A 19,371-nucleotide genomic window follows, 5' to 3' on the forward strand; every position below is an offset into this window, starting at 1 on the left:
TCGACTCGATTCTCTAAGCTCCTGTTCTGCTTCGTTGCCTAGGAAACGAAGAAAACGGCTCTTAATTCACGCATCGATTGTCCAGGGTTACTAGACAATACTCATTCTCGAACGAAGTAAAGCCTCGCCTTTTCTTCTACCAAACGGTCGCTGGATTAATCGCGCGCGCCATCGAGTTGTTGTTCTTTGCGACTGACGTTAATGCTGTTCTGTTTGACATGCCGGCTCCGGTTCCGGATCGTACATCCTTCTTAGTCGGAACCCTCGAGCATACACCCGTGGTCCCGTCTACGTCTGCGACTGTCGCTAACTATCGATAGGTTTACGGCGTGAGCTGAAGAGTACTTACAGCGCATCGATACTGTTGGCAGCGGTGGCCGGTTCTATCCGCTCGATTGAACAGTGCCTCAGCACCCTTAATCCGATCCGGTACCATCGATTGTCGCCGGTCGCCAGGGCGTGGATAATGCGTCGCAGAAATAGAAAGGAAAGAAAACTACTTCAACAAAAACTGTGCAAAGAAGCTGAGCTTCCGAATGAGTTGTGTAGCTGCGCGAGGCAAGAGCGAATGTGTGCCGTGATGGTGGTTGTGGTGGTGATGGTGGTCGTGGAAATTCTTAATTAAGATCCAGCGCTACCGGAGGCGGAAATAAGCGCGAACAAACGCCCGTGCATCATCCATTCTCTGTATCCATGTAACTATCTTCTTCGCCTTGGTGTCCACCACAACGCTAACGTCACCGTGGACATGTCGGTTTCTCGCCGGTACCGGTGCCGATTCGCAAACAGACAGTAATTGTACGTGATGTAATTTTTACCATAATTGCTCCCACATAAATACACACACACACACATACACACAGGGGCCACAAGAAAACTAAAACTTTTCCACAACTTTTCGCTCAACGAACTGCCAGCGCGCCCGGCAGTGAGAGAATTTGTCGTGGACAGCAGCTACGATCGATGCACCAGCGACCAATCCGATCCAGTTCGAATGGATAAAATTGATGGAATGGATAAAATTGATTCTGGATTGACAGGATGTGCTGACCACTGCTGACGACCACGCGGTGGCTGCTGTTGCACTATTTCTTACAATTTTTTTTCGCCCGATTCCTCGTCCACTCGTCCGCGTGAGCATAGAGCCATCAAACTAATCGAATTGGATGTTCATTTTTTCCGCCCTTATCGTTGATGGATGGTGAAAGGATACGGTGACATGTGACAATTAAAATTGCGAAATCGAATCCTTCGCTGGGAAGCAGCAAGAAATCATTTTAACGTTACAGAATGACCAGGATGCTTCGGATTCTTTCGGAACCTTTCAATAGAATCACAAACCATCGGCACCAGCGTCACAAGCAAACGAGTTTCTTAATAGAGGAAGCCTTACTACTTACAGTGTGCTGAGCTTCTGGAAGCGCTGGAACATATTCATATGCAGCTCGAGAAACACATTTCCAGTCAAATCACTACGCAGCGAGCAAGGAAAATGCGGAGGAACCGGGAACGAAGAAAATGGAGGTAAAATGAAATTTCATCTCTTCATCAACTCCTTCGCAATTCAATCTTTTGCCGCCGTCCTTCAACTCCACCCCGGGAGACCTCAGAAGGTCGATGAAAGGTAGCATCTTCCCCTGCACGGTTACTTGCAATCATCGGCATAACAATGGCTACCACCATCGGCATTGGTTCGCCATCCCCAATCACACCTCTCAGCTTCAATCTGCCAACCGAATCAAGCCGATGGGGGAGAGCATTTTTCGTATCACATTTTCTCCCGCGATCATCTCCTTCTGAGGCCCTTCCCTCCCACCTGAGGCGGCAAAAGTGTTGATTATCTGTTACAGACGAGGGTTGGTGTAACGTCGCTGGAGAAGGTAACCTACAGCAGGGTAACGTTCTCGGCCGACAGCGACGGGGGCAGCGCGGTGAGTCCCTTGTTCTCGCACAGCACATCCGTTCCGCGGCATTTGCAAGTGTTGTTGGCATCGTTCCAGGCTGTCTCGATTTGATGGTGATGTGGGTTGGTCCAAGAAAGTAGAGAGAGAGAAAAAAGAAAACATTTCGTCACAGCCAAGGAACTCATCTCCATTACACAACCACCACTACTTACCACAAGGCGTGTACGGCAACTGATCGTTGATGGCGGCCGGCCGTTTACGAAAGTAATGATCATAATAGTTCCTTCCCACGTCATCGTCTGGCAATTTGAAACGGGAAAGGCGGCAGTGGAACGGCGTTATAGTCAGTCTCTCCTGTCAACACACGATACCCTACTCGGCGCTACTCACCGCACTCGAGCTCGTCGGAACCATCGTCACAGTCCGGGAATCCGTTGCAGTTTTTGCTCTGCTCGATGCACTGGAGTGTACCGTTGCACCGGAAGTACCCATCCTCGCAGCGGAAATCGGCAGAATCGAGCGCAGCTGGATCCACGCCACCAGCTGACTCCAACGCGTTCCGGTTCGATGATGCTGAAGAATGGTCCAGCGTGATCCGCTCGTACTCCGTCTCCGGCAGTACCAGGGTACGGCGTAGCGCGTGTCCTGTAGTGAGTGAGATAGAATCCGCGATCGGGATTGATTCAGAAGGTGGCCATACTAGTAGCTCGACTTGACATTCGATACACATCCCAAGTGAATGTTTATTTATATGTTTGCAATCTGGCAAACGGTGGCAACGTATGCTGTGCTTCGGTTTCCCATCGGCCATCGCGACGCGATTTGGCAGCAAACACACCCAGCGGCAGCCAAACTTTTCGCTTCAACTTTTGGAGCGCGTTTTCCGTGTCCGCAATTTTTTGTGTGGATTTTCTTCCGCGTCGAACATCTTCACTTTCAGCTTCAGCAGCGTTTCAGCTGTTCCAGTGTAAACCCCTTTTAATAGTCGTTACCTTTTTGCCCATTTTCCCCACGCAGCGCAGACGAGATTTACATGGAATGACATTTCCGGCCCCAACCCCGGGCGAGGTGACATCATTAACCGATGCCGATCTAATCGTGCCGATGATTCTCCTCCAGACCGCAGCGCCTGGTTCGGTATTCTTCGTCCCGATTAATGGTAAAGTTATCGTTTGTTTTTACTCCCGACTAAAACTAACAACTACGCCGTATGGGGTCTCTTGCCTTGGGGAACTCGAACAGGCACGTCTCCTTCCGGTAGTAAAAACATATTTTAGCGGTTCACTCTCGCTCATACACTATGTGGACGAGAGCAACAATGTTATCGTAGTGTGCTACGATATCGACGGATTTCGTACGAAGACCGGTGCTCCGGGTCCGGTGCCTCGATTCCGGCTGTCGTTCTGTACATTTTACGAGCACTAAAGAATGGTCGATCGACGAATATGCAAACGAAATCGAAAAACGCATCGCAGTAGGGCTGGTGCGCAAAACAAATAGCAGACAGCGAGATGCGCATCTGTGTGCGTGTGTGTATATGATGATGTGTTTTGTTTGTTCTTACAATGATGCTACAATGAATGCTGGACGGTTTTACAACACGAACGAACACTGAACACGGCACTATGTCCTTCGTTTTGAGAGATTATTTCGTTTTTCAAACAATCCTGACGTGCGTTTAGTGACGTTCTTAATTGTTTCGCAAAATAAAGATGTACCCTCCATCATCATTAGCTGCTTCATCGGATTAAGCGGCTTCTAAAACCTAGTTTCGTATTAACCGTTCCCGTGATGTTCGTTTTGCGTGCTCACTGATCCTTGTTGTCCACTTGACTCGGTCGAGCAGGATTTGTGGTGAGGCTCTTGAGGCAGTAAATACCATAATTAACTCCGGTGACCAACTATCGTGAAGCAGTTGTTCCGGTGACCCATTTCCTTCGTCCGGCACCAGACGGTGTTGACACTTTTTCTGATTAATGGTGTGCCCCCGGATGTGGCCACAAGGCACAAGAGGGGGCGGAGTGGTCCATCAAACGATCGCTTCAATCTAATGAGTTTTAAAGACCATTCCATCGCTTTCGTCCGTAATGAAGAGCTACTCTAATCTGTGTCTCGTGCCTGGTGAACGTTACGCCCCCGCCCCCGGGGGACTTGTTGAAGGCCGGTCAGTTGGATTTGCAGAAGTCCGTCCGGACAGACTGGGACAGACATTACAGGCCGAGCAGGGGAAAATAGCAAACCGGAAACATTATGAGATGAATATTATGAGCTCTTCGGTTGACAGCTCATTCCTGGAACTCATTGCAGATGTATGAACATTTGAGGTGAGATGCATTTCCCACGTCCGGAGGCCATTTGGCGTCGGTATGCTTCTGTGGAAGATGATTAACTGCTTCACTGAGAACGTGATGCATCTGCTGCAAAGGATGATCATATCAAGATAAACTATGTACCTGCTGGTCCTGGATTGGTCAACTCAGGGTCACTCTCTAGGGTGTAAGCGATTCGACCCGCCCTTCGAGGGACATTTCATGTCTCATGCGATGAACATCTGAAGTCGTACCGGACCGGACGCTTATCAGATGATTTTCAACATTTTATCTGTGGTTCGTCCAGTTGCGGTTTTTGGGACGTTTTGAACCACTTCATCCAGCGTCCTGGTACGACCTACCGTACCAACCATTGGCACATCGTTTCAGGCGATTGTGTGCTGGAATCGCAAAGCTGGAAGACGAATCAGAAAGTTTTGTGAAACTCCACCAACCACAATCAGTGTCCGTGGACAGGACGTCGCAGCAGCTTTTCCGGGTGACCGGTCTACAGATAGCCGGAGAGAAGGAAAACGAGCAAAACTGTACCGCCCCCGTCTGTCGTCTCTAGGGACGTTTTGGATCCGGTTTTATGTGGGGGATAAATCAGAATATCCCTATTTTTGTTTGAATCACAGCCATTGGCCTGGGCACCAGAGGACCAGAAGACTCTGTGGACATTCAATTGTTGGTTTGGTCCTTGCTAGCATCTAGAGAGGTTATCTCGTTTATATAGCTGTAGGACCAGTAGCTTAATCTCTGCCTTGACTTCCAGTAACACTGCACCTAGACACTCGGTTATGGCTACTGGTTAGGAGAAGGACAGTTAAGGCGACAACGACCAATCCCCTGCACCGAGCCTAACGCCTCTAGCTACGAGCTAGTACCCGGCTTGTAGAAGACAACAATTAACAATGTCCCATTCGCACTACTATCCGTCTAATTTACGGCCAAACGCAATCGCAACAGTGCCTCTACTATGCTACTACTATTGGTGCGCTGGGCCTTTAATTGCTGACCGCTGCCGCCGCCGCCGGTAAGGAAGCACCGATGGGACCGTCCAGATCGTCCTGTTATGTCCCCGTAATTACTCTCGTAAAAACTCAACTGGGACTCATTTGCGGGCTGCTCAATTTCGGACTTTTCTATTTGCATTGTTTTTAACGTCACTTTTTCGGGGAGTGCTTCCTTCACCCATGGAGCAAAGCGCCCTTGGGGCATACTTTCGGTGCAGCATCGACTTCGGCTATTAAGGGATGCAAAAGACTAAAAAACAAAAGCAACCGCAGAAACTCTCCGGTCCCAATGATACATTATGTTGTGAGATAACTGTGCACTTTATCATGTGAAGGCAATTTATGGCGTTTTTGGAAATGTCCCCAGAATTGTTCCGCTACAAAGATAGACGAAATGACTCCAAAATGCTCTCACAAACCGCCCGCTAATGTGCCACCATTGTTGATGTTGTTGTACGCACATCAGAGGCAGATGTTTCGACTCATTCGCCAAAAAAAAAAAAACCAAAGTCTTCCGTAAGTTCGTAATGTCTCAATCAGCGTGCCGCGGATGAATTCATAACTTTACGCCAACATTGGGAAACATAACACCTGCGCTGGCACCCGGTCGCCAACCTCCGGCACTATTGACTGAGGCCGTAATTCGTTGCTCAAACACCAATAAGTAGCACCAACATGCGTTGGCCTTCCTCGTGGTGTTTCAATATCAACCAGCAAGGGTAAAAAGGCACCGGCAAATACGATGCAGAGCCAGTGAAGACATTAAAAATCATAAATATGCAAACTATACACGACGCTCGCTCGGGATAGGGATCGAGCAAGATAATTGAAATGTAAGGGCAGAGGAACAGGATCCCTTTTGGATCCCTTCTAGATTTCCATTCGTGAACCTTCGTGTGCCCACGTGTTTGCAGAGTTCCTGGTAAGTTCCATTACAAAGGCTAGACACCATCGTCGCCGTTGGCCGCCCGTGTGGTGGATGAGAAGAGCGACTAGCAAGCGACCACCATTCACCGGAGGAAATCATGCGATAAGTATGATGCAGAGTTTATAATGTAAATCCACGATCCAAAGCAGCCGGCTCATGGGCGAGGTCGATTACAACTCCTTTTACACCCACCACCTTCCTCTGTACCATCTGTTCACCATCTGGGTCATTCATCCAGTTTATCCAGTTCGGTTCACGGCACAGCATCACCGGCGGTAGACGCGACGCGACACGGATCTGCCTGATCTGGTGACCACCGTCAAGGACGGTGTAATCCATTCGAATCGAATCACCCATAGCGGTGGCTCAAGTGGCGGTTCGACCACGGTGACGTCAGCGTCGGCAGACACCGGCAGCCCGTTGGTCACGCTTGGCCACGCTTGGCCACGCTGAGCGATACAGAAGACACATCACGGTTCCGTTTCGCGTGTTTCAGATTACGCGTACGTAAATAAAGTGTACAGCAGCCGAGGACGACAAAAAAAGCGCAAAAATGATTATAAAGCGGATCTCTCTCAATTGCGCCGCGACGTGGTATTTGCCTTTTTGGTCTGGTGGTCGTCTGGTGGTGGTGGTGACCGTTTTTCCTCCATTTTCAGCTCGGCTAGCTTAGTTGATGGAATGGTTTGGTTTTGATGAGGGTGTCCTTCGTCCAGCTCGCTCAATCTTTAACCAAGGGATAGGTTGACGTCCAAAGGCGTCACAGCAGCATCAGCCCTCGGTTGCTTCTGGATGCTTCATGATTTGCATTCACGTGACAGCTCGGGGCCAATCCTGAGGAATCTATTATAAGACTGATCGCCTTGAAGCAGATGTTACAGCAAATTAACTTTTAATATAAAGCACTGCAGCAAATCCTGTTTAATGTTTCTAGAATATGCATTAACTAACATCTTGTAAGCTTATTCCGATTTCATACAAATCGGAATCTCATGATGCTGAGCTAAGTACATTAAAAAAGTGGATCTGCTCATGTCGAGCATCTGCATAGAGTGCTAATTTGATTTATCAAACACTACTTTACAGTTCCAGTAGAGATATTTCATAGAAGGAAAAGCAGCCAACAATCAATGCTTTAGCAGGGATAGCTTTCGCTTAAAATAAAATTTCAGCTAGTTTACATATAGCTACATGAAAAAATTCAACATTAAATCACGATCCTAGAAATGAGAATATAATGAACAAGCTAACGAACATTCCAATCCAAAATAAAGCTGAACTGACGTTGAACTGGATGATTGCAAGAATGTTTCCCGAAAGTATTTATTTTCACAAAGGGTAACTTGTCCGAAAAATTCTTTATCATCACGCCCATTAACCTGCCAGCACGAACACTGCAACGTAAATATCCCATTTTTGCCTACAGCTGATAACCCTCCCCATAAACGCAACCTGTTGGCAACCTGTTGTACCCGGCAGCTGCAATGGTACGCGTTGGGGTGCGGGAAAAATTACCATTTCCTCGCGGGCTTAGCGATAAGGATCGGGGCATCAATTCTTGTTACCCATTTAAGAGGAGCGATAACTCGCACCAGCCCATTTACCCATTGCCAGGTCGCGTCCAGATGGTGGCGGCCTAATGTGAAGCCACGTCATCGTTGCGACGAGGTCGCTCCCTCGTTTGCTGCTCATTTTTCATCCTTCGCCACGGCTCACCTTCCGGGAAACCGCCAACGGCAGCAATATGGTAAAGGCCGCAGACCGCACCGCCAATAAATGATAATCTTTCGCGTTCGATTACGGCGGTAAATATTTACATCGATTAGGCGGACGATGTCCCGAGGAAGGGGAAGGGATGAAGGCCACACACCGAATGATGAATTATTTCCAAAACATCACCGTACAGCTGGAGCTCGCTTTGCTGGAGTCCATGGCCCCAATGGTTTACCGCAATTCGGGCATCATCCCGGGTCTAGTCTGGGTTTTTTGGGGGTGGTGGATCATTTCACGATCGCACCCTTTCTTCGCTAGTTCGCCAGGTGCTGAGCAGCATTGAACATTGTTCGGAAATGGATGGCCCAGGAACGGAATGTAAGGTCAACCTCTCCCTCGATCGAAATATCCATTTTTCTTTCCCTCCCCACTAGTGGAAGGTATTAGCGCGAGAAGGGAACGCATGGGGGATGGTTTATCGAATGTTGATGTTAAAAAGCGAGAACCACTCTCTGTTCATTTCCTTTGTCTTGGTCTTCGGTTGCCGCGATAGAAACGGAAACCGTACCACGCGAGCAATCGTTTGGCTATCATTCGTGCCGGAAGATTCAAAGATTATCCGATCTTTTTGTATGTATGTGTGTGTATGAGCCAGATCAGAAGGCAATCATATTTAAACTAAATTCCAAAATTCGAGGAAACACCCGCGGAATGATTATCCCTTGCTCTCGCATCGGTTCCGGTAGCGGAATCAAAGCATGAGCTGAAGCAACATATCAAACAATGTATGCTCTCGATTGAATGCGTATATACCTTCGGTAAAAATCCCCCAAATTGCTCACCAACCGAAGGAAAAACAAACAGTGGAAAATAAATAAACAATCAGCAGAAAACGGATTCTGCAAATGGAATTTCCCATTCCGGCCGCAAAGGCAGCTCACCGCAAATGGTCCATTTGCCGGATCCTCGAACTTTGGACACTCCATATCAATCAATGGCAATGAATTTGCATATCCCCATAGTGCTCCGGATCGAAAATTAAAACACTTTTACGTTGACTTCCAGGAAAGCATGACCGGCATCGGCATGGAAAACGTATCGGGACCATTACCGGACCATTACTTGTGCGCGGTGAGTACATACACATCAGCAGAACAACGGTTCGTTCCGATATCCTCGTCATTTTCCAACTTTCTCCTGACATAACGTGACGCGTTGTTCCAGCCGCAGCTTTCATTTTCATAAAACATTACCCACAGTAGACGGTACCGGGAGTGAGTGCGTTGCATGCCACGAGTAATAAGCAGAAGTCGCCGAAGGAAATTCGTACCTCGTCATGCTCTCCGAGGTTGATGGAGGTATTTCGAGTTTTCTGACCCACCTCCGGGGTCGGGTCACGAGCAGCCGAGCTTTTCAAATTGATTTAACAAATTTTTAAAACTAATACCAACGCAAGCAAAGGGCTGGTGATGCAAAGAAGGGCATTTCAATGACCCGCCCGAACGGACAGCTGCTGATGATGATGGTGACGGGGTTGATGGAACGCAAATTATGTTTGCTGTCCGCAAACATAAGCCGCAGCTCGCACAGACACACACACACCCAGCCCCCTTCGGTGATCGAGTAGAGCGGTTGAGGCGTGTCTGACGTAGCTTTCTCGTCCTTCAAGTCGATCTTCACACGACGAAGCATATTGAACATGAACATTCAAGGCCTTTTCTATGCCCTCCATCACCCCTCCCAGAGGCTGGGTGTATAATGTCGCGCTTCTTTTTGCTGCTATTTTCGGTCTGTCTCCGGCCGAGTGACATTATGGATTGGCAAATAAAGATATTACTCGTTGTTTTAATGGAATATGACGCGACGTGCGGTGACCACGAACAGTCGCAGAACGGGCTCGTAGTAATAGTGGAATGGTTTGGAATTGCATTCACCTCGATGGTGAATTCTATTGCTCCGGGCTGTTAATGGTTTCCATGTAAGTTCTAGCAAACTTTTACGACACCTCAACAAAAGAAGCTATAACTTGGTGCAATTTCAAAAGGTAATTCAACTTCTCACACATACGCACACACACACGACGACGACGACGACAACGAAGTCGCATTGCTGCAGCATAACTTTTCTATTGTTTTGACCGAACGTCTTCCGCCACGCGCTGGCACGCGAGATTCATATCAGTTTCAGCAGCGTCTTTCCAGTCAACTACCGGAAGACACTTGCAGCCGTCCATAAAATTGCATTTGTTTATGATTCCCACCGTATTCCTGGCCGTTATGTGGTACGCCATCTCGGCCCGGAAGTCCTACGAAGCGCGCATTTCTGGCGACGCCCGGAAATTCGGAACCTCCTACACCAATAACGGTTAGTTTCCTGAGCTGCTGCTGCTGCTTATCTGCAATCATATTTAGCGGGGCGCGTAGTCGACGCATGCTGGTATCCATATTTTAGGCAAGATTATCTTTTCGTTCGCCAGGAAAGCAGGTTCGACTTACCGTGCCGGATATTGACCGATGAAAGGAACAGCAATCCTACGAGGAGCTCCATGGTGGTTCCGCCACAGTAACCGGGTGCTGGTTCTCAAACGGTGAGAAAAGTGGAATGTAGAGGTTTGAAAGAAGAGGCAGCAGCAGCCGGAGAAAGAAAGAGAATCGTTGATTCGCCGTGATGGCGAGACGGATTTCACTCGTTTGCCAGTGTTTTCATCGAGAAAATCCGCTTTCCGCTCGGCTCGGCTTCCTGGCACACAAACCGAGGCTTAATTACTTAGGAGACTTGAAACGCAAGGGATTTCTATTCCCAAATCCTACACATGCACGTTCGGTCTTTCCTCGGTGATGTTTGTCATTTTGTACGGACTAATTGCTGCCGATCCGTTACTCGCAAGTCACCGGAGGTTAACGAGAAAAGTTGGCCGAATCTTGGCACCCGAACTGGATGAACGACGATTGCAATTGAAATAAGTGATGTTTACACGGGCACCGCCTGCTAGGTGTTCCGATGGTTTCTTCGTTGCTCTGTGAAAGAAAAACGGAGAGGCGGAGAGCATAAGAAATTGAATGAGCCCTTCAATGCTTCATTGAGCAATGTGTTTGTGTTACATTTACTTTTATGTCCATTGCACTGCGTGCCGCAAAGCAAGCAAAACCCTTCTTAGATAGATTAAAACAAACCGTTAACCCTGCAACAGCACCAGACCGAAATGAAAGAATCACAATATCGCCCGCCATTCCGAGGTTATCTCGACGTGGCGCAATGGCCCCCATCTGCCAATGGGTTCGCTCTAAACAGAATCTTCATTCCAGGGGAAGCAATGCTTACTTTGATTGCTTTTGACATTTCTTTCGATCCGCAACAGCCGATACGCAACAGCAAACCAAATGTTAATCAAAACTCTTCCCAGTCTCCCGGTCCAGGGCATTAGGATAAGTCACGGCATTCCCTGCGTTCGACCTTGCATTCAGTAAACCGAGCGCGTTCCGACAATCGTACTATTTTGGCATGTTTTGGCATTTTTGCCTTTCTTTGAATGGGGGCCCTCTCTCTCTCTCTCTATCCCTCTCTTCCCCTGCTAAACTGTTGGCGATACGATTCTTCTCGGTAGTATTAAGATGTAAGATTGCAGTTCCGCTAGCGTGATGGTTCCTGCAGTGTTTCTCCAACAGATCGCCATCACTGCCGGTCGTATCGTATTATGGCGCTCACTCTCGTCGTGACCCCGCTAGCGGACTAGCTACTTACATCATACACCGTCATCCGTTCTCAGTTTTAACATTAGCCTTCTACTCCTTCTTCGGCTAGGCCAATCGCGGACGCCACCACCGGACGGCGAGTCTTCGGCGCGATCGTCAAATCACTTCGCAGTGCTCTGAGCGAGCTGTTTACTCGGCGACGCGTACACGCACGCGAAACTTATTCTACAAACTGCCATTGGGATTGCCTTATCTAAACATTGCTTTCCCCTTGCCCTTGTCCGATGACGCTGACGAAGCGCGTTCCGGTGCGTTGCGCTGGTCAGAATAAATATTTATTATGCTCGGTCTAGACACCGACCGACGCACATGAAATCGAATTGTTAAGATAAAGCATGTTCGAAAGAAAGGGGCTCGCATTTCGCTGAATGTGTGGCCATTACGCTGAAAACTCGCTTTGATTAATACCGCTCCCGAAACGGGCACATTTATCAGCCGCAGCTCCTGATTAGCGGATCAGCTCCTGATTAGCGGAGTGCGTACAATGTTGTGCATAACCACCGGTGCTACATATCCTTATAGATTGCGGAGAAAATTCAATTGCTCCTCGTCCGCGACTGCATCTGCGGCTCGGGCAAGCTCGTAAACAATCCATTACCAGCAACGAAACCTGCAACAAACGCGATAATGCTTCGGGTTGTTTCGGGTAAGTTTATTAAAATATATACATATATGGCCAAGAGTTGCGGCACACGCACGAGAATCCGGTTGCACTTCCGCCGAATTCGCCGAACTGCGCCGCTCGTTCAACCAGCGGCGGATCCATCCGGTCTGTTCGAGCTTCCGATTTGGCAGCCGCTCAAAATTCCGCTCAAAACACCCATTTCCCTTGCCGTTATTTATTGGACCGGTATGTGCGGTGCGTCGTTCGCATAAGTTCACAAAGTTTCATGTGGCAACCGAAGGGACGAGAGATGAAAAGGTTGTAGCAGCAGCAGTCGGAGATGATGCTCCCGTACTACCCGATCCCCGCTCTCGATCTCATTGCCGATCGCACCCGACCGAATCCGATTATCGGCGATCAATTAATTTACGCCCGGCCGCCGAACACACATTATCGGGCTTTCATCGGCTGTTTACCGCTCTAATTCGGTGTTGGCAAATGGTGTCCTACACTACACATGCAAAGGGACCATTGGTTGATCGGCACGCGGGGAAAATGGAGGTTACAGCATCGCTTCGCCGCTCGGTTACGGTTGCGGAAAATGGTGTTTATTAGTGCGATATTGTGCTTCTACATCGACGAAGTTGTACCACCGGTACAATAAAGATCCTCGCTCATAAGGGAAACTCATAAAATCAAACAAAACATCCACGTCCGTGCGACGGGTCATGAAGTTCGAATGGCGATGTTAATTAATAATTGAGTTCTTCATGATGCGACCGGTTTGAATAGGAAACCGATTGATTACACAACAGAGAACCTTCTGGTCATTTTACGGTTGAATAGGTTTCTGTTGCTACTGTTGATGATGCCATCGACACCTCCAGCGGTGCGATTTCATTTCAATTTCAAACCAAACAACATGAAAGATATCGATGACAAACAACTTTAGGTGGTGGTGGTGGTGGAAGAATTCTGGCAAAAGTTAGAGCAAATTATGCCAATCGATCGGCGTCTCCCATTCCAGCTTACCCCCTTTTTTGATTTGCAACACCTTCCTTTGCCAGTTGTGTTGCGAGACGATGCCGTTTCGGGTTCATTACTCCTCAAGTTTCTTGGACCGTACTTTTCAGGGCACACCCTTAAAACTTTTGCTTTCCCATCCCCAACGATTATGTGGTTTTAGCGTACCACAGCACCGCGGAACGACGATGGCCACTGGCCAACTGTGAGACAAACAGGTGTTTTCCGATAGCATGTATCTTGGGACAAGAAGTTCGATAAAACGACCGACCAGCGACGCTTCGCTTGTTTTTTTTTTACTCCCAACGATACACGAATGCGCTACAATTTAATATCAGGTGGCGTATGTTGGTGTACATTCCAGATAGCAGCACCTGGAACGATTTCTTCGATGGTCTTGTTACCGAGTAGCGCCCCGACGCTAGGGAGAAGACAAAACGGGAACGATTCGTAGTTTCTTTTCATCTTTTCCCGCTCCGGTAAACCATTGTTTGCGGCCTCCGGTGAACTTCGTCAAAGTTCAAGTTCGTTAATTAAAGTCAAGTGCAGCGCAGGTCCATTCGATATGCAGCAAGCGATTATATCGTAAATCTGTTCACCTGGAGTGGGCGCTTGGCAGTGTTAATTAGGGTAGTGGCCTAAGATAGTGAACCGCGTGGCGCTAGGAGCGGTAATTGCAATACCCTTCCCAGGCAAATGCTTATCTTCATTAGCAACATAACGGCATCATAGTCAAAGGGAACAGAAACTCGAGTGTCCAGTCGATGATGAATTGCATCGAATGGCCTAAAACAAACGATACGAATCCATGCTTTTACAGCTCTGGATTGCAAGGGAAACAATTTTTCCCTTATCACGAATGTGTACTCGCCACTATCAAACGGTTCAAACAGTATAAAATGTCAATTTATCAGTTAACCATCAGTATGCGAGATTGGTAAGCACATTCGATGACATAACAGAAACCACTAGAGACTTGACTGTATAAATAAAAAAAAATGGAAATCACTCCAACATACATACCTCCGTTTATTGTGGTACTCATCCGCACCATGCACACCGCATGTACGCAATGTAATGACTAGTTAACGATCAATAGGAACATTCAACAGCTCTGCACCGCGCCCTACCAAGTGGTGGTTACCGTTTATGGGTACCACACTTCTTTTACAGAACACTGAAGCTCGTCGTAAAAAAATAAAAGCGCGTACGCTATGGATATTACGGTGTGGTCAGGCCATAAATTCACACAACATACAACCAAACAACTCGGCCACCGATCAGCAGTGGGTCAGCACACACAGACGCTGGTACACCGCACATTAAACACTTCGCTTTTGGCTTGGGGGCGGCGCACTTGCAGCACTGTCGGAAACACTCGAAAAGATGCTTTTACGATGCTGACTGATGGTGTTATGAGCTTTTATCGGTATTGATATTCGCTCAATTTTCACAATTTATTTCAACAAACGGATGGGATAGGTGAGGTCGCTTGACACGAACAACTCGGCAGCACTCGACGCTGAGTGTGTTGATGAGGAGTGACGCGGAGGACATTAAGATTTGCGGCTTTTAAATTTCACGCCGAATTGCATCCGGCGCGAATGTTTAACGAACACACTAGACACGATACTAGAGACTACTAGAGAAACATTTAAATTTACGAACAAAGACACTATACAGACACCAGGCAGAGAGACAGTCGCTGAACAACCACTACAGTGAAGCACAAGTTGATACCGGAGAGTGAAACAGGACTTTTTGTAAAGGTTTGACACAGTAAGAGAAGAGCTTTTCTACGTCAAGAGGATAAAAGTGAAGCAGCAAACACTACGGGAACACTATACACTTTACATAGACGGGATTTTGACGAATTCGCTGGCGGCTTACACTTTACAACTTTTCCATCTAAAATCCATCCACCGCTACAGATCCAGCTGGTGGCCAAATGCGTTGTGTTTCGGAATGGGGCACGCAATCAGCCGAAAAGCCCGTCGAATGGTGGCCACGGTCACGGTCGCACTGAACATTCGATCGCCATTGACGGTGCTATTTGGTGCTTCACCATCGCCAATGGCGCCAGCATCAACCAAACCATGCCAACCTTTGGTGAGACGCTGACGCTACGTCTGCGCTTCGTGGCCACTCACTCACGGTGAGCGACCAACGGCGAAGTCAGTGCGCGCTGGGCCGAGCAGAACCGAGTGGATATATTATGCTAAGGTTAATTCGAGGCAGAAAAAGGATCATTTCCATTCAACTTAATTTTATGACCAAAATTTCATTTTAAAGTACAACTTTTCAAGAATTTTTAGTTGTAATTTGTGGAGAATTTTATCAAAAACTACGTGCATGGTATCCATTAAAGAAAGGCGAGCCGACATAGACGCACTTTTTTCGGTGCCTCTCGTTGCTTTCTGCGGTATCATCTGAAATAGACAACTCACGAGTCCTGCGAAACGAAACGTTGTTTACACCATCGTCGAATCGTGCCGGCATGGCATGGTCAGCCAGTCAGTGCGTAATCAGGAAGGTAGGTCGGGAGCAAACGCAAACCGGGTTCGGATCTCCGGGATTGTTTTTCGGGGTCACTTCAGCGTAGCAGCAGCAGACGCTCGACAACAGTTCACCTACGTCAAAGCAATTACAAAAGCCCTCCGATTACGAGGCTATGATGTAGGACCAGAACGACGCGTGATCGGTTGTAGCACTTGAACCTCTGAACACCCCAAACTTCCGAGCTATTCATCATGGATAGAATGTGGATGCCTTTGGTGTTCGGCCGCCTGCCGGATGACCGGCTGGAACTCGTCCACGGACCGTGAAAGTGATGATTCTTATCATTACGCGAGTTGGTCGAACCATAAATCTTGGTGTCCGCGGTGAAAAGCGCGCAGAAAAACAGAACGCGCGAACGGAATTCATCCACCAACTTTTTGTGCATTTTTCTTTCATCGTTTTTTTTCCCCTCTTGTGAAGAGCCTCGTGGTTCACGATAAAGTTATCTGCAATGCTTTTGGACCCTTTCGCAAAGTACAAAGTGTATCAAAAAAGGAGAGGGAAAAGTTTTTTTCATTTCTTAGGAAGAATTTTAGTCTGATTAAAAATATAATCAACTATCGAAGGAAGACCATCAAGCCCCGGGAAACTAACAAGGAAAGGATGATGGAAATAGTTTGTTGTTGAGTATTCCATCATTCCGCCCTGTTTGAAACATGACATCATGTCTAGTGGATCGAAAGAAAATTCATTATCGGAGGGGAAAAAAAAACTTCGAAAAACCGTTTCCGGGATTACATTATCAGACGCTCCCGAAAGGGGGAGAAGGGAGGCTTTTCGTCAGCTATCGAGTGGTTTTCGACAACAAACAATACTCGGCAAACTGCTCGCTTATCACAACACCATTAAACTCCATTTTGCAAATAAATTAATTAATCCAACACTCAGCGCCCCCCCGGAAAACCGTTGTGGTAGAGGTAAACATGAAGCACACGATGAAGCGATTACCATAACTCTCGCCTCTAATCTCTTCAAAAACCGCCAGCCAGCCAGCCAGCCAGCCAACCTGCCTTGAGGCCGCGCGCTGGCCACATAATCAGCGCCAGACGATTAGTTCGGTCAAATAAGTGTTGAATTACCACCTTTGGGGCCCGGCAGTGGCACGCCGGGTGTGCCACTTCATCCCTAAATACACTCAACATAAACCAGATCACGATGAGCTGCCTGATGATGATGATGATGATGATGATGATGATGGGGTTCACGAAGATCAGTGCGGCAATAAATTGTGCCAAGCCCTCGTTCCCCCCTCCTCCAGGGCTCATCTCTCGGAAAAGTTTTTGCAGCAGATAAATTTTGCTGTCACACCTCGCTCAAGCTGACGCCATCGCCGCTGGGGACGAGTGACTTTTAACAGGTGACCCAGTGGCCACACACGAACGCACACACACATACACACCAGGCACCTAAATCTCGAACACCCGGAGTGTGTTGTTTCGATTCCGCGGAAATGCACCACCGAACGGAATGACATGCAAACCCGGTGCAAACGTAGGCCCCTGTTTGTGTTGGTGCCGCTGGGCGAGTCATTCCAGCCGGTGAGTAGCTGGCAAGTTTGGTTTTGGGAAAATAATTTGCACCGGAACACCCTCCCTCTCCTTCCAGGCCGGTTGCCGGTGCTATCCTGCTCCCGGTGAGTGATTAATGGTCGAATGAGCTCAAGGGAAACAGTATCACCGAGGGGGTGGCGCGGTGCAGATCTAATTTGTCGCATATTTAACCATTATTAGAGCGAACTGTTACTGGAAGGGGTAGAAAAAAAATCCGGGGGATGGGCGCCAAATGGCGTATCGCGTCCTCACGCTCGATTACCATCGCCAGCATATGCGGCACACATCTGGATCATCGCCCCAGTTGCAGCTCCTTGATGATAATGGAACACCATTTTCAGGTCAGCAGACGGAACGGATGTACGATAATAAACGCTATCAGCTGATACCGTGTCCTCGGTCTTTTACTTTGTTTTCTTCCCTCTCTACAAGTCGGAATGACGCATCATAATGTCAGTTATGGATTCCATAAAGTCCATTCCACGCATCTTTAAGGGAGAGGTTAAGTTGGTTCGATGCAAAAAAAGGACCATTTTTGAACATTTTTAATGAAGAAACCATTCAACTTATATTTTGTACAAAAAAATCAGATTAATCTACGGCTTTTCAAGAATATTTGGAAGTATATTATATTAATTATTATAGAAGCTACATCGTTTGATCCAAAAAAAATCACATGGTATACATTGAAGGGATAAAGATTTATGAAAAAATGTAAAATGTAAATGACTTTAAAAAAACAAATTCCTTAAAGGAAGGCAAACCGAAGACTCAATTGAATTTATGATTGCTCCAAAATAACAACCCCTCGCCGATCAATCATCAATGTCGTCGCTTAAAGAGCGCCGGGGATTCCGTGCGTGGTGCGCTTTAATGCCTGCAGCTGTTGCTGGCACCGGAACCCTCGAGTCAATATATGCTCTATCGATAGCATCGGATCCGGGCCGGCTTCTGCTCCCGTATGCACAGACTACTTCGAAGATGGCTCCTTTTGGCACGAATTTTGTTTAACGACGCGCCACGGTGCCAGGGGAATTCTAATTTGTTATCTTCGCAAACTCCCAACACGAACTAGCTTTTCAGCTCGCTCGTTCGCCATTTCTCCTCCCTTCGAATGCTGCATTCCCAGGGAATGCTAGGGTGGAACGTGTGCCAACCGTAGACTACGTAGGGTACGAGTACGGGTACATATCCTAGAGGAGTGAAATATGTTGTGACATAAAAAAAAAATCGAATCTACAACGCGCCACACGACAGCCGGGTGTCTCGACACATTCAGGCCGCATAACAACAGACACGCGCACCTATCGCAATCAGCATAACATGTGAGTGAACGGTTGCCGGGTTTCATAATATCTGTTAACAACATTTTCTCGATCCCAGTAGACATGCCACTCACCAGCTGGCTCTCGAAAAATCGGCCCATTGCTACATGATGAATGCTTACGCTCTGTGTGCACATATTCCGCAACTGATTTCCAATACTTATACACAAACACACACACACACACACACACACGCGGATACTTGAGCAGAAAGTGAATTCTCAATTCCGCTGCATACCGAAGCAGAACATGGCACAAGGAATGTGGTTCCGCACACTTTGATTTAAACGTTATCACCACCACAGACCACCAGCATCGACGGTACAGCCGAAAACTCATAAAAATGCGCATGGCCCATAAAGCAAACCAGCAAACACCACCAACCAACGCACGACCAACCAGTAGAGATGCGTAAGTTTCTCGATAAATAAATAACAAACAAAAAAAAGAATAGAAGCAGAAAAATCATAATAAAACCAAGCTGAACGGCAGCTCGACTTTGATCGCTCTAGGCACCGCCAACACACAGCCGTGCAGCGATGGAGTGCGCTCAGTTGCAGGAATAACAAGTTACCGCCGTTTGCCCCCCGGAACCGCAAAACATAAGCGACCACGGAGCGGAGATGCCGGAACAAAGTGCTTTATCGAAGTGTCAGTGACCGTAAGCTTCGCCAGTGGCGTCGTATTA

The 19,371-nt window shown here is 47.7% G+C and overlaps 1 protein-coding gene across 1 annotated transcript in view; it reads right to left on the bottom strand.

Annotated features, from left to right (window-relative positions):
• LOC125950916 (relaxin receptor 2-like) overlaps positions 1–14,341 on the bottom strand; it is a 25,374-nt gene extending 11,033 nt beyond the window's left edge. The window contains exons 1-7 of the mRNA XM_049679301.1: positions 14,273–14,341; positions 10,366–10,887; positions 2,295–2,549; positions 2,117–2,203; positions 1,890–2,001; positions 1,401–1,472; positions 350–415 (exon numbers count right to left, since the gene is read on the bottom strand). Coding sequence (XP_049535258.1) covers positions 350–415; positions 1,401–1,472; positions 1,890–2,001; positions 2,117–2,203; positions 2,295–2,549; positions 10,366–10,417 — 644 coding nt within the window. The 5' untranslated portion in view covers positions 10,418–10,887; positions 14,273–14,341. The remainder of the gene's footprint in view (positions 1–349; positions 416–1,400; positions 1,473–1,889; positions 2,002–2,116; positions 2,204–2,294; positions 2,550–10,365; positions 10,888–14,272) is intronic.
• Positions 14,342–19,371: the final 5,030 nt, after the last annotated feature.

The sequence above is a fragment of the Anopheles darlingi genome, chromosome 2 (genome assembly GCF_943734745.1).
Source record: "Anopheles darlingi chromosome 2, idAnoDarlMG_H_01, whole genome shotgun sequence".
NCBI lineage: Eukaryota > Metazoa > Arthropoda > Insecta > Diptera > Culicidae > Anopheles > Anopheles darlingi.